This window comes from Pocillopora damicornis, chromosome 3 (assembly GCF_964200805.1).
Source record: "Pocillopora damicornis chromosome 3, jaPocDami1.2, whole genome shotgun sequence".
Taxonomy (NCBI): Eukaryota; Metazoa; Cnidaria; class Anthozoa; order Scleractinia; family Pocilloporidae; genus Pocillopora; species Pocillopora damicornis.
This window is the reverse complement of record NC_142672.1, coordinates 11,720,192-11,735,550: the sequence shown is the minus strand read 5'-3', so window position 1 is coordinate 11,735,550 and position 15,359 is coordinate 11,720,192. Positions and strand designations below refer to the sequence as shown.

Sequence of the window (15,359 nt, the reverse complement as noted above, 5' to 3'; positions counted from 1 at the left end):
ATAATATCAGAATAATTCTAGTTTAAGCTCCTAAATACAGGTCGTTTTTATCATTGTTTATGTAATAATTATGATTAAAAATATATATATACACTCATACACACTCTTTGGCCGGAACGTTCACACATAGCTAGACGAGTGAAATAAAATCAATGATAAAAAAGAAGGAATAGAAAAAGGGAACCCGGCTTGGTTCGTTTTTATTACAGAAAACACAGAAATCACTTTTTTTCGTCCATAGGGTTAAATTTAGCTGCCTCTTTCACTTTCAAATATTCCCCTCTAATAATATCATTCTTGGTATATTCAAAGTGCTCTCGGCCTTTTAGGACTCTCAAGAGCTACCAGTGCAATATAAAATCGTTGTCACGGAACTGGTAGGTGTAATATTATTATTTCCCTCTACGAAAAGGGGGTTGTAAAAGATATTTCACAGTCTGAAGACCGCTAAATAGCAGACATACAGGGTGATACATGATCTTTCTGACCCTGATAGTCACGTCTAAGTTCTTTGGTCGCCCTTCCTTAAGACTCTAGAGTTCATAATGCCCAAAGTTTTTTTTTTCTTTTTTACACAATTTGTTCCCGAAATCTTTGTCTGCCCCCATATCCACCGTTGCTTGCCTTTTCTAAAATAATTGTCACTGCTTCGTCGGACTACTGGGCCCAAGGCCCTCTGCAACTCTCGGTTAAAGTTAAGGACATTTTCTGTTGCGTACTTGAAGTAAAGCTGTGTTGAAGATGGCGGCTTTATTTGCACGCTTCGGGAACTGGAGAATAAGCCGGGCAGCAACATGCTTGAGAACTTTGAGGTTCTCGGGGCAATCAACTAACAAGGTAAAAAATATATATTTTTAATTACGGTAGAGATACTTCATACGCAGGATAAGCATGGCTAAGTGAATGAAATATGTCGTATTCTTTTTTACATCTCGCAGATGCTCGATCGCTATATCAGAGATGTTGCCTCCCGCACTTATTCAACGACTGGGTTATACCGAAGGGTGAACTTTGGAAGACCAAGAAACTTTAAAATGTACAGTGGTGTTAGGCACGAACTGTCGCCTTGGGTCAAAGGAGCGAGATGTTTTTCGTTATTCGGATCACAAAGTTCCTCCCCAAGTCCAGGTAAGGTGTATTGACTGTAAATGACGTGACGTGAAATTAAGAGCTGTGCAGTCTACTCTCGATAACTCGAGTCTCTGAGGAAAATGATGAAATTTCGAGTGATCGAGAGTTGAAAGTAATCGACCTGAAATACAGGGAAAAACACTGACTTCCAGTCCATGGATTACCCCTGTGACTACCTGGGAGTGGACTACCCCCATGACTACCCTTGAGTGGACTACCCCCATGACTGCCCTTGAGTGGACTACCCCCATGACTACCCTTGAGTGGATTACCCCCATACTACCCTAGAGTGGACTACCCTCATAAGTACCCTGGAGTAGATTACCCCTGTGACTACCCTAGAATGGACTACCCCCACCAAAAACAATTTCAGACAAGTAACTGCATGCATCCATTTTATTTTCATCTGCACAGCCTTGAACTGACATTTTGATTAATTCTACATGCTTTATTTATGAACTTGTTTTCTTTGACAGATAACACAGAACTCTTGCAAGAAGAGAAGGTCACAAATCCATTTGTACAAGAGAATGAGTCAGGATCAGTATTAGAGTCCATGGCCACAGGAAGCGAAATGTTCAATGATGTGGCAGATACCCTCACCTCTGTTGGCGAGCCGAGCTTGGCAAGTTTAGGATTAGGTGGCTGGGGTCCAACTGGCATCATTCAACAAGGCCTGGAGTTTATCCATATTACTGGGGGTCTCTCATGGTGTGCCTCCATAGCTGTGACAACAGTGTGCATACGTCTCCTGCTTCTTCCTCTGATTGTCAAGTCACAGGCCAACACAGCTCGACTGAACAATGCACGGCCAGAGTTACAGGAGGTAGAGCTTAAAATGAGAGAGCTGTCAAACTCTACTGATTCAGCAGCACAAGCACAAGCTTCTGCAATGCTGGGAAAAATTTACCGTGAGAACAACTGTCACCCTGTTAAGGTAATTGCAGAGAAAATTGTTGTCAAGATCTTGATTATTCTTGTGGTCAATTTATTGATCTGGGTTGAATAATTTCTTCTCCATCTTTAATCACCATCGCTAAAATACTGACATTGGTCCATTGATTTAATGATTTGGTGAACATGAATTTTGTGTCGTCATAAAACTTGTTTAACACTTAGCAATTTCTTTGTTTCTTTTCAGAGTTTATTGGCCATTGTTGCCCAGTTTCCTGTTTTCATCTCATTCTTTTTTGCAATCAGAGGAATGGCTAATTTACCGGTAGAATCATTCAAGACAGGAGGATATCTTTGGTTTCAAGACCTAACATTATGTGATCCATATTATGTATTACCTATCATGTGCAGTTTTTCCATGCTGGCATCATTAGAAGTAAGAAAAATGTGCTTCAGAAGGAAAAGTTTATATACCTTGCCAGTTATCAGCAGTAAACTAGCAATCATACTAGTCATTGCCTTCATGTTACACATTTCTAAACCTGGCACCATATTTATATTATATGCAGGTTGAGTGAGTGGTTTGTTTTTTCCACAAGAATTAATTTTCCAAATTTCAATTTGACCTGGAAAACAGTGAACTTGAAGAGCCACCTAGTGGAAAGTCAGCTACTAAATTCCCATAGTTAATATTATTATTATTCATTATTATTATTAGTGTTATCATTATTGTTATTTTTATTGTTACATTTCATCATTATCTTAATCTATTGTCTGTTATAATTGTAGTTATAATTGTTATTTTTACTTTTATTAATTGGGGATGAGCACAATGATTTAAATGTCAGTGAGCCTCAAAGACCTTACCTGCCTATGAATGAAGGAAAGCATCATAATTTAAATGTTCATATTCTGTGCGTGATTTTTCTTGTAGTTAGGTGGCGAGGTTGGAGTCAGGACTCCCCATATGGAGACAATGAAGACAGTCTTTCGCATAATGGCTGTTGCACTGATCCCTTTCACAGCACATTTTCCAGCAGTATGTTTAATATCAACCTGTCTTTTGTTTATGTGTCAATCAAGTCTAAGCTTCAACATCCCTCCCTGGCAACCCTGCAAGCATTTGAACTTTTGAAGATTGGTTATTTCAAGTTTCTGCTCCCCCCCCTCCCCCAGGCCAAGATCACATTTAAATGCCCCACCCAATATCAAAGGATCCTTGGTGTGTTCAACAAATGTTGTGGAATTAAGCAAAGTCATGGCTTAGTTTTTGTTGCTGCTCTATAAAAAGATGTGTATTCAGGGTTTTCATTGTATTACACTGAAAAGACTTGACACTTCCAGTTCAAATGCTCCACCTCACCCAGGTAGGGTTCAAATTCCCCACCTCCTGGGTATGGGGGATGGTCAAATGCTCATGGGTTGCCCAGGGGGATGTTGAATAAGTAAGACAGTTTTGTGAAGTTATTTTGTTACACTTTCTGAAATAACTTGTATGTGCAGAAAAAGTGAAGATCTAAAATGAATAGCAAGACAGAAACAGTGGGAGGGGTACCAAGGGTTTTTATTTATTTATTTATTTTGAACTCTTTCTGCTGTCCATGGCTTTCTAGCATACATTATGCTAGGAGATGGGGTAAGGTTTCACTTGTGCATAGTTCTCTAGATCAAAAGTTCCAGTTAGGAGCCCTGACCAGTTCACTGCATTGTATTCTTGGGCAAGACACAAGAATTATGAAGGGGTATCTGCAACTGTCAAGAAACCTTGGGGAAACTTTTGGAAGTGATATTTGATGGACCAGAATCTTGTTGAGGATGAGTGGCAATACTCCCAGCTACTTTAGTTTACAGTAAGAGAGATAAGAGTGGAGATTTATGCCAAGTATGTCACTCAAATAATTGGCCAGGGTTCAAATCCATGCCTCCTTAACTTAACTATGACATCTCTGTAACTCCTCAGAGAAAACTAAACTAGATGCAAGGGAGAAATAGCTAACTGTGAGGATTTTATTGTTTCTCAACAGGCCATTTTTTGTTACTGGGTAACATCCAACTTGTTTACAATTGTTCAAGTGGGATTTTTAAAGAGCCCTTCAGTAAGGAGAGCTTTAGGAATCCCTGAAATGATAAAACATGAAAATCTACAAGAAGCTGGAAGCTTTTTTGAGAACTTGAAGGCTGGTGAGCGATGACGAACTATCTAAGTTAATGAATTAAGCATTTCTTATCCATCAACTTCCTTCTTTCCCTTGACCTTTTCATTTTGGTACAACTGTGCACCTTTTCCCTTCACTTTCTTCCATCATTTCTTACCTCCTTCAATCTTTCCGTCATCTCTCCCCTCACTTTCCTCCTTTCCATACAATACTTGTTCAATGATCTCCCACATGTCTACCTACCTATCAAACAAGCAGCCTATCCGCATTTCAGCTTATTAGCCTACACTAATTTCAGTACATAGGATTAGTTGTAAGACCTACCTGTGTTTTTACTTATGCACTACCCCCAGCTACCAAAATGATTGTACCTGTAGTATTTGCCAAACATTAAAATTTTTAACTGTCAACTGACAGCTAGCCAACCTGTGACCTATCAGGTGACCCTGTGCTTGGAAACTACCCATCCTTTTGTACCTTCCAACCTTTTCTCTGATCTTCTTGTTTATTTAACTTACTAGAGACTCTGTGACTTTGAATGCTTTGACATACAAATTCTAAACTCTCTAACCAGGGTTTCAAAATTCACAAGAAGAAGGAAAACTGAGGCATGCAGAGAAAATGAAGAGACAGAGATTGAAGGCCTTGGGAGAGGCCCCCTTGGAAGCAACATATGAGTTCAATCCCAGGATTGAACAGAACCAGGAGATTCTCAGTTTGTCTGACAGTGAAAAAAAGAGTGACAAACGTGGAAGGAACAGAAGAAGAATGTTGGAGAGACTGGAGAAACCAGCTCCTCAAACTGACCTTAGGATTAAATTCAACCAGGAGTACTTCAGTGCCAAAACTCATCAACAAGCAAAAGAAAAAGAGTGAAAATGCAAGGGGGAACAGTCTCTTTGAGGCTCTCAGTCAGGGAAGTTGAGACATGTGCCTGACTTTTCTTTTTTCACAACTGACTGAGAGTCTGGCTCAAATTTCAAGCAATACAGCCATGTGACCAACATACTGAGTTACCAAGGCCTGAATATGTTTTTGATTAACAGCTGAAGGTGATGCGCAGCAGAGTATACTCTGATGTCTTTGGCCTTTATTGACTTGTACATTTACCAACTATTTGTTTTAAAGAGAAGCTTACATAACATGTAGTCCATAGTGTGATTTAAATGCTCCCAAGAACTGGATTTCTTAAAGGTTTTTGATGTGAAAGGTTTTCAAAGGTTGCAGCATAAGAACAAAGAGGTCAGAGGTCACAACTCAAGTTGTCCAAACCCAGCTTTGAACAACACTGCCTTGTACAATATTGTGCAATAGTGTAACTGTTAACTGGTTATGATATCAAGTTTTTTTCTTCACCATTGTAAACTTGTGCAAACAAAAAAAAAATGCTAGAATTCACATATGTTTGAGATGCAAATGTTGCTATCAGTTTAAACAAAAATTGAAGGATTTTCTAAATGGCAGGTGCTTAGACTGACAATTTAGTTTCATCAGTTGAGTTGATAATGTAATTTGACCACTATAAAGAGATTTTAAAGCCGCATTAGCCCTTCGTATTTCGCTCTGACGAAGGGATAATAATAGAGAAGTCAGCGTCAGAAACCCTTTACTGCAGCCAATTAAGTTCCCCTCCAATGCAGCGCCACAATTTCTCACCTCCAGCCCAAGTCTAGCCATAGCAATAGTTATGGTTGTCGCAAAAGTGCTTCAGAATTAACGAGAAGGCTGAGAGCGACGATAGGACCTCTACTATGATCCTTCTACATCCAATCTTACTGTTTCTACTCCGATATGAGGTCATCAAAGATCGTCTGCTGAACTGGAAACTGACTTTCGCATTTGAAACACTTTGTCACGGTAACTGCAACTGAAATTGAAAAGTTTCACCTTCTTCATCTTTGTACCCCAGCCAAAATGTCACTAATAAACAGTTACCTCAATCTCGACCGATGTTAAGGCCTATTTACACGGCACGACTTTGTCGCATGCGACAAGCTTACGACAGGCCTACGACATGACTTAAAGAGTCGTAAGCAAGTTGTAGGTTCGATTTACACGAAACAATTCGTGTCGTAAGCCTGTCGTAAGCTTGTCGCATGCGACAAAGTCGTACCGTGTAAATAGGCCCTTAGCATTTATTGCCTTAAAAAACGAAAAATAAAGCTTTCATAAAACCAACGTTTGTATAAAAATAACATGCAATTTAGGTAGCTACTTTTGAAATTCAGGGTGCCACTTCCTGGATTTCTGGCAATTTTTTAGCAACTTTTCAGCAGTCCAGTGAGCAACGTAACGCTGCACAGCGGATGACGTTGTTACTATGGTAATATGATGAGGCGCGTATCGTGCTTCTAATTTCAAGATGGCGAATTCTGCGTGGAACTCGAAATAAGCAAGGTTGAAATCTTAAAAGAATGGGTCACATAAATTTGTATTTTTTATAAATCGTAAGAAATGGAAACCTCGTCTCGATACGATCAAGAAAGCGGAGGCTGGAATGCAAAGTTTGGAGAACAAACAAGAAAACAGAGGCATCCATGTAAGTTGAAGATCTGAAATCCAGATTAGGCATAACTTCTTTATCGACACTGTTTAGTGTTTGTTATAACTTAACTTTATCGTATTTATCTAGATATATGAGTGAATCATTGAAAAATCGTGGTAAGCCTGGTCATAGACAACAGTTCATCATTTCGATGATGTTTATTACAAAGAGATTTTGGCATGTTTACAAATTTAATAACACGATTGCAGATCAACTCTATATGTACACAAGATTACTAGTAAGTCTTATGCATGGATAGAGTTGATCTGAAAGCTTGACTGTTGTTCAAGAGGCTTCTGATGTCGACGAGCGGGACATTTAACTACCGTCTGGTGCTGTGTGCAAATTAATACAACCATTCTGTGTCGATTGAAGTGTTTAGGGTAAATGTTTTAAATAAAAACATGGAATAAATGTTGGTGGTAATTTAATTGATCAAGATTTAACCATATGAATGTAAAAAATTTATTTTTCTGTCAGTGATTATAATTTATCATCTCATCAAATGTTTATTTTAATTTACTTACTTAGTGCCAAAGCTTATTGGCCTTCCTGCTATTAACTACAATGGTTTGAGGTGGTTGTGTGATATTAAAGGCCTTGGAGAGAGGTATGTCCAATTGAGTGATAAAATCAACCTTTTTCTATGCTCTTCTTCCAAATAACCCTTCATAGCTGGTAGATTTGTGTTTGTCATGGAACTTTCAGGAGTATTAAGCCTTAAAATTTACATTTAGGAGGGAGGCAGGAAAATGGGAAAACCATTCTTCCACCCTAAATTATTGCCTATATTACTTAATTACTGCCTTAATTACTAAATTAATTAACAACTGCATGTTTTTACAGTTCCTCCACACTAAACCAGCAACTATATTGGCTACTTTTTCTTTGTATGTTGCTGATGTTAAGAAATCATCTCACCAGGATGGTGGATGGCAGGGGGTCATTGGCACTCCAGAAACCTCCCACAACCCAGCCTTGTTTAATCCTTAACCCCTGAGAGTGACTGACTGCTAGTTCTCCTTACAGTATCACCTTAAAATCAAATGTAAACATCATGAGAATAAAGAAAATCATCACTAATTTAGGAAGCTAGTGATTGTCAAACAAATTCTCTTTGTCAGTGCTATTAGAAATGTAAAGAGAACAGTGTGGAGAATATAAACACTAATGTTATGGTGCAAAGAGCTAATGTTTAGTTTTAAATTCATAAAGACTCTGATTCAAAGTTTCTCAAGTTTCTTGGTTGTTTGCATTTCAATTTCAGGGACAGGCCATCCACATCAGAAGCTCATGAGTTATTTTTAGCCAACTATCCAAAGATGTTCAACAATCCCAAACAGCAAGCTTTAAACTTATCCTTAAATTCTACACAGCCAAGGTAACAAATTAATTTCCATTTACTTACAAAGAAAACAACCTGACCTTTTCTTAAATTCAGTGCTCTTAGCCTCATCCAACTATTATGTTAAAGAGGGTAAGTTTCTATACATAACCCACAATTCCTCCAATTGCTCTGATGAAGGGCTAACACTTGAAACATCAGCTTTTAAACTCTTAATGGTGGCCAATTTACGTTGTCAACTCAGTATATAATACTAAATGACCCTGTTATACTCTCCTACCAATGTAGCACAACAGTTTCTTTAGAGACTTACTTCCTTTATTAACTTTCTAGAGAAACTGTGATCAGGGGAAGTATTATAAGATAATTTTTTTTTTCAACTAAGTTGATAAATAAATATTAATAGTCCGCTGTAAAGAGTTTCTGAAGCTAAGGTAACTGTTATGTTAATTTGTTGTTATTTGGTGAAGATTTTGTTTTTCTTACATATAAAATTAATGTACATTCACTTTTCTCCATTATTTGATTGCAACCAACAGAAAGCTCAATTTTGGTGATGGCCAGTTACTTAAAGCTTCAGAAACCAAAATACCACATGGTAAGTTTTCTTAACTTGTTGTTTGTTTGCATGTTCTTTCCTTTGCTTCAAATTTAAATTCATTCAAGCTACTGGTATTTAAACTTATGGAAATGTGATTCATTCCTTTCTTTAGACAAAGGGTTATTTCCTCACTGGTGTAAAGGATTTGATGTTCCAGTAAGCCATAACATATCAGAACACCTTTCCAAGCTTCATAAACATTCAGTCATCACCATGTCTGCAGCTGCCTTACTTGACATGAGAATAAAGTCCATTAAAAGAGTGTTACGGAAACAGTAAGTTCCTGGGCAAAGATAATGCAAATGCTATAACTATATCCATTTCCTGGAATGGAAAATTTTACTTGAAAAGTAAAAAATGTATGCATCTTTTGAAGTGTAGTGGAAAGAGTGGTTAATGGTATTTTAGATCATTAGAAGTTACAAAATTAAATGAAAACCAACTTCAATTATTAAGGGTACATTCTTTGAGGTTAGTGAACATGTGAATCAAACATAGTAACAGTGAATGTACTCCAGATAACAACCTAAAGCACAAGGGTCATGGTTGGGGGGAGGGAGGGAGGGTCAGCTTTAATGTGTCTGAGCCCTAAACCTTTTTTGCTCATGTAGTGCTTGTAGATTTTTCTGCATTGAAGGAGTGGAGGGCCTTCAGTTTGTGATTTCTACCTTGCAAAACTAGCAATACAGAAGATATTCAAGTTTATCCGGAACAAAGAAACTTAATGATTTTTTATTGCATCATTTGCCTTTACAGACCCTTTGAAAGAAAATCAAAGGAGAATGAGGTGCTATTAAAACACTTGCAGTACTTTCCAGAAATAGCTGAGCAGGTATCAAGACATGTGCTTAAGGAACTGTGTTCAGTGGCACAGCTTGACAAGTGTCCTGAGGAAGATTACACAGGTTAGGAACACATTCTTGTTGACACAAAGACTTTTGAAGTTTAGGACTATTGACTCTAATGATATTCACGCCCTAGGAATAGCTGCAATTTGAAAGTGCATTCAATTTTTTGACTTGACAATATTGTTGTTCATATGAGGTGGAATTTTTTGGTGAGGCACTCGCATCTCACATCATATAAACTTTTGCCCACAGTATTTGGGAACACAGGACTGCATCTCATCTTGCGTGGCAGTGTTATGGTGCAGTCATTGCAAGCATTCTCACCTGAACTTTCAAGAGAAGCAACTGAGGTCTCCTCTCCATCACCCTCCTGTATCCTTGAAGAAGATGAGCTACAGATTTCAGAAAAGGTAGAAAAACATTGACGACAGTAAACTGAAAGAGACTTCCATTCATCTAACAAGCACTTTGAATTAAAACAAATCATCCCACAATTCTATGAAATTTAATCCCACAAAAAAATCCAATCAAATTTTCCAAGTTCATCATTTGCAGTCCATTTAAATATCCAAGAATGACTGTCGTCCAATTTCTCCTTACAGTATCAGCCTTGAATCAAATGTGAAGGTTATGATAACAAATCCCCTGATTATCAAACAAATTCTCCTCATCAGTACCATAGCAAATATAAAGAGAAAAGTTTGGAGATAATATGAAAGCCAATGTTAAGGTGTAAAGGATTACTCTTCTCTATCTTTAGCTTGCCTCTTGCCCTTTACAATTTACTTGGAAGTCAGGAGACAGTGTGGCTTTTTTGAAGAACTAGTGTCTAGAAATTATCTTCAATTTGAATACTTATGTGCATCTTAAAGAAATTATTCAACTCTTTCAACTTGTTGACTGAAGTGTTTTCATGAAGATGTTTTGGTTAAATTACAGCTCACTGTGGGCCAGTGTTTTGGAGTCCTAAGCAAAGTTGAAGAAAAGGAGGCAAACTCAAAGTAAGTCTGTTGATTTTCCTCTTAGCTTCTTAGATTTCTTTTCTTAGCTTCAAGCAATGAAATTAGTTTTGAGGAAAATGTTCCAGTGATAAAAGTGTTTCCTACATGGGACAGAAGGAAATGATAGTCAAATTAATTTTTTGATCAATCAACTGACATACTTTTCCTGCTCTCATTGGTCATTGTAAGGTTGAATTACTATGTGGTTAAGATTTTGGGAACAAGGTTTTAAAGTTTTAGATCCCATTCCCCTTCATGTTTAGATTTAGGTACTGGTATGTTAACATGACAAAAGTTTGACTTTTCTCTAGTCATCTCTTTTAAATATCAACAAAGGAAGCATGCAAAAGGTATGTGCACCAGGGGTGCACATGTTGGAAAGTGGGAAGGTAGACAAAGTAAGACTATGTCTATTCTTCCTTCCCATCATCCCTCTGGGGTAGTAGTGCTAGTCTCTTAAGACCCACAGCTGCATCTTAAAAGTAACTAAAAATTGAGACAAGTTTGGGAAAAAGACCCCTTTTTCTTAAAAAGGAGATTAATTGCTATTTCCAAAGTGAATTTTCATAATCTGATTTAAAGCATGTTTCTTTTAGACTTCTCTCTGTTGTCTCCTTGGAGCCATGTGAGTTCTTGAAGATTTCAACCAGTGACTATGCTAGAGTTATACAGGTTGGTGCTGAAACGAAGAAATTCAATTAGATCAATAATTTTAAATGAAATTGAAGTTTTAATTTGTTCCCTTTTTTTCCCCTTCAGATAATTCAAGCCCGAGAGGAAGAGCAGAAGTTGTCTCTAGCAAAGGTGTGTAAGCTGTTCAATAGCTGGCCTCTGTTGTCACTCAAAAAAATCGCTGGGCTCATCAAGTGGAGAAAGTTCCCACCAGGTCAAGGTAATATTTGCTATCAGGAGAATAGTCTTGGAAAAAGCATGTTTTGTAGCAAAATTTTGTATGATTTTTCACTAGTTCACAGAGCAGAATGCGTATGCTCCATTGAGGTACTTGTAACGCTGTCTAAAATAAAGTCATTACTTACAAATACTACCTCTCAAGCCACACCCATCCCACACGAAGTGAGCTTTGAAATGTAGACTCCAAAATTCAATTGTTCATGTAGCCTGCGAGTAGACTCTGATTACCGGTAGCGCTGCTTCACGAGAATCTTGCGGTCCTCGGGATTTGAGCCTGGGAGCTGATTGTGCAGCGATGCCAATGAGAGCTTGCACGAAGGAAGTGTGAAGGCTACTGTCCGTGGGAAGATTGATGCCCATCTCAACTCATAGCGCTTCCCTCATTAAGAAACACACTGGTACCTTCAAGTAAACCAGAGCAGAATTTATTGCGTATAAACTAACCGAAGTCTTACTTAGTATCATACGTGGGATGTCACATGTCGTAATCACTGGGCTATTGTTAGATTTCCCAGTTTGACATGTAAGATCAATAATTACTGGCACTTCTCTATAATGTTTCACAGTTCTGGTGAGCGAAGGTGAAAGATGTGAAGTGATAGGGTTCATCAAGAGTGGGGAGTGTCTTCTGAGACGTTACATCAATGTAGCACATACATTTCCAAACGGTAGAAAGGTTAGTGCTTGTCTCTTTATAAACTTTGAATTGAACCCAGAAAGTCACAAAAAACTCTTCAATTACTCCTTACGCTCTATTCAGGAAGTGGTTGACGTCCTAACAATTCCAACCTGATAACTGGTAGTACAGAGTTCTTCATTTTTCTAAAATGAGAAAAGCGCAGTGACACTGGAGCATCTTAGTTTTCATTTACCTGGAAGTAGTTTTCAAGTAGCTTCATATTGTATTAGTACCTTTATAAGAATAAGTAGACACCTCCACAGAGAAGACTTCAAAAAGTCTTTTTCCTGTCTATGTCGAACATGAGCTTTTGGCGACAGGAGATTGGGACGAGACAAAACCACGATACCAGGCGTGTCGTCAAACGTCATCATGTGTTTGCTTTTGCTCCCCACTCGTTAGACTGTTTTCCAATAAGGGATTCAGGCATGAAGTAAATTGTTGTTAGGGATTGGAGAGGGATCTTGTGGGTAAAAGTGACCCTTTAAAGACTTGACATGCCCCAAATATCAGTAAGATGATCCCACGCAATGCTCCGCCCTTGCTTCCATTCAATTTTCCTTCTAAGTGATGCTTTGAGGCTTCCAGAAGTTGCTGTTGCTGGCTGTTTCTACATGGGATTTTTTTTTTTAAACTTTGTCTCTGTTGTATCTTGATCAGGAGCAGCGTGTCAAGTCTGTAATGATTGGCAGACTGTCTCCCGGAGACTCGTTTGGTGAGATAACAGTCCTGAAGGGTTTGCCAATGCCGTGTTCAGTCATCACAGACACTCATGTACAAATAGGCACCATATCTACACTCGACGTCCATGGTAGGTATTTTGACACCTCATCTCCCCCCTCCCAACCCTCACCCGATCAACTTTCTCCCCTCCCTCCCTGCCCCTAATTCGACGGCTGAGTTTAAGATTTACAGTCTTTCTTGATCTTTTCCACACACAACGCTTTTGACACTGCTGATTTTGGCACTGTGCAGGATGCGTGTCACCTTTGAACCGAGTACTAGCCTGGTTCACCATAGAGTCTCTTTGGCTCTGTAGTACAGTATCTGTGCGTGAAATTCTAAGATCTGGAGCTCAATTCCTTGTGGGATACTCAGACCTGTTTTCTTTTTTTGTCCCACGCCTGTTACAGTCGAATTACATCTTCCCTCATTCGAAGACTGAGCTCAAAATTTACGATCTTTCTTATTCTATTTTACAAATTGAATAATTTTTTAATACCAACCACTACTGAATCGCTTTTTTTAGACTTGGATGAGGTCACAAGGTCTCTTCTCTCGCAGTCCTATTCAGTGATGGATGCCAATTTAACAGAGGTAGCGTACGCTTCAATGAGATACGTTTTGTTGATGGATTCTGTGTGCTTCTAACGACAACTTGTATTTATGTAAATTAATGACTCAACATAAATGAATCATTACATTTCAGGACGAGATACAAAAAGAGTATATCGAACAGGAGAAAGAGAAGGAATGGGTCAGGTTTAAGGTGGGTAGAATTGTTTCGAATTAGTTTAGTACCTCTTTAGCGCTTATTGTGAAATTATATTATTCTTCTTGTTCGTCTTTTTTTATGAACTGTCACACGTATTCCTCTTGATCTCATCTGCGCAGCCACAATCCACGTTTCTGTTTCTAATACGCTGCAGCCAAAAACGATTTTTGTTGACATCTGATTGTTCCTTGACTAAAGTGAATAAAAAATGGTTGAAAAGGAGTTTGCGGCAAGGCATTGGTAAGTTGCGCTTACGGCCGTGCACATATTATCGTCATCGGTTTGCGTCTTGTTATCAAAGCAAAATCGCTGTTGGAAATTGCAGTCAAATGCAGTTCAAATTTCTGCATTTAATTTAACTGAAATATCCAGGGTTGCAGCCTAGTAAAAAAGACTTTGGCATGGAATAGTATACTTTGCAAGAACGCAGGCTTTATACATATTGCAAGGCCGGCTAGCTCATCTTGGCTCCTGAGATTGTCTCTGCAGTTGTTTTGCATGTTTGTTTTTCTTTGCCTTCCCAAGAGTGAATATTTTTTGGAAAGGAATGAAAATTTGACAGTCTCTTTTGTCTGTGTGTGTGCAGAACAAAGTCGTCGGCAATGTGTTACATCACAGAGGCATTCTTCCTGGTTACAGCAAGTGGAGCAGAAATCCGTCACTTTTGGAAGTGTCAGAGAAATGAACCAAATTAGCGATCACGTGTCCGATTAACTTCACTGCCTTAGTTCTCTTTAAGCATCAGAACGAGGACGTCATTTTCAGATGGAAGGTCACGCGGAGTAGTCTGGGCGAGACCTTATACAGGCTTTCGGTATTTGGATTCCCCCTTCTCGAGTGGGTGGGGGGAGGGGAGGGGAGGGGAGAAGGATGGAGAAGGTTATTTGGTGTGCTTTCTCACCACGGTACATCAGATCAAAAGAAATGAGTGTTATTTCTTATCTTATATCAGACCTGAAAACAATGAAACCCGAAAGAATAAATAACATATCCGTTGGCTGTCGGCATACCTTTATCCTTCACACAGGATCAACCATCCCTATCCCCTCCTCTTCCCCCCCCCTCCCCCCCCCCCACGATTCTTACCCATGGCATCATAAAAACTCCATACAAAAATTCTTTAAGTCATTGCAAGAGATTATCAAGTCTTGATCACTATTCACTAGAGATACCATTTTGCTTAGTTCCTAGCTACCACTTAATTTTTGGAGGGTACAAATCTCAGCTAATGCACAACTGCCTCTGATGCGCCAGTACAGATCTGAATTGTATTTACTGTATCTAGAAAAAGAAGGATTATTTTCTTTTCTGATTTAAATTTACAAATATCATTTGAAAAACTTGGTTTGTATTTTGTACAGAGTTGTTAAAAAAGTGTAGTCGCACCATTGTAAATATGTGAAATATTACATGCAGTAACAAAATATGCGTAAACTTAAAGAAAAATGAACTCCAGTGTAAAGTGAAAAATTGCGATCAGGTGGCCATTCTCTTCGTAAACCCCGGCTTGCGAGCAGACCCTCATTATCGCTGCAGGACTCGCGTGTTTCTCCGTCCGCGGGAAGATGTGAGACGAGTCGGGAAGAGTTCTACCGCGGGTCTGGCACCTCGCGAACGAAAACTGGAAGAAGGATAAAACTAACTCTTGCGCACCTTAACGCTAATGTATCGACCGTAGGGTCTTCGTTTTAGCACTTTTAACCAAACTGTATTGACCAAAAGGGTGTTTACAGAGCACCAGGAATAAGAACT

At 38.7% G+C, this 15,359-nt stretch overlaps 2 protein-coding genes across 2 annotated transcripts; both read left to right on the top strand.

Moving 5' to 3' along the window:
- The first annotated feature begins 572 nt into the window (after nt 1–572).
- Nucleotides 573–5,721, top strand: LOC113666100 (mitochondrial inner membrane protein OXA1L). Its single transcript, XM_027181861.2, has 7 exons — nt 573–837; nt 939–1,128; nt 1,608–2,068; nt 2,273–2,461; nt 2,960–3,064; nt 4,050–4,206; nt 4,756–5,721. Exons 1-7 carry the CDS (start codon nt 742–744, stop codon nt 5,055–5,057), a joined length of 1,500 nt encoding a protein of 499 aa, XP_027037662.2. The 5' UTR covers nt 573–741; the 3' UTR covers nt 5,058–5,721.
- Nucleotides 5,722–6,507: 786 nt separating this feature from the next.
- On the top strand, nt 6,508–15,053 carry LOC113666104 (cyclic nucleotide-binding domain-containing protein 1). Its single transcript, XM_027181864.2, has 15 exons — nt 6,508–6,720; nt 7,258–7,336; nt 7,994–8,107; nt 8,611–8,669; nt 8,785–8,947; nt 9,429–9,577; nt 9,773–9,930; nt 10,460–10,521; nt 11,118–11,193; nt 11,281–11,413; nt 12,000–12,109; nt 12,773–12,923; nt 13,362–13,429; nt 13,542–13,601; nt 14,194–15,053. Exons 1-15 carry the CDS (start codon nt 6,636–6,638, stop codon nt 14,290–14,292), a joined length of 1,566 nt encoding a protein of 521 aa, XP_027037665.2. The 5' UTR covers nt 6,508–6,635; the 3' UTR covers nt 14,293–15,053.
- Nucleotides 15,054–15,359: the final 306 nt, after the last annotated feature.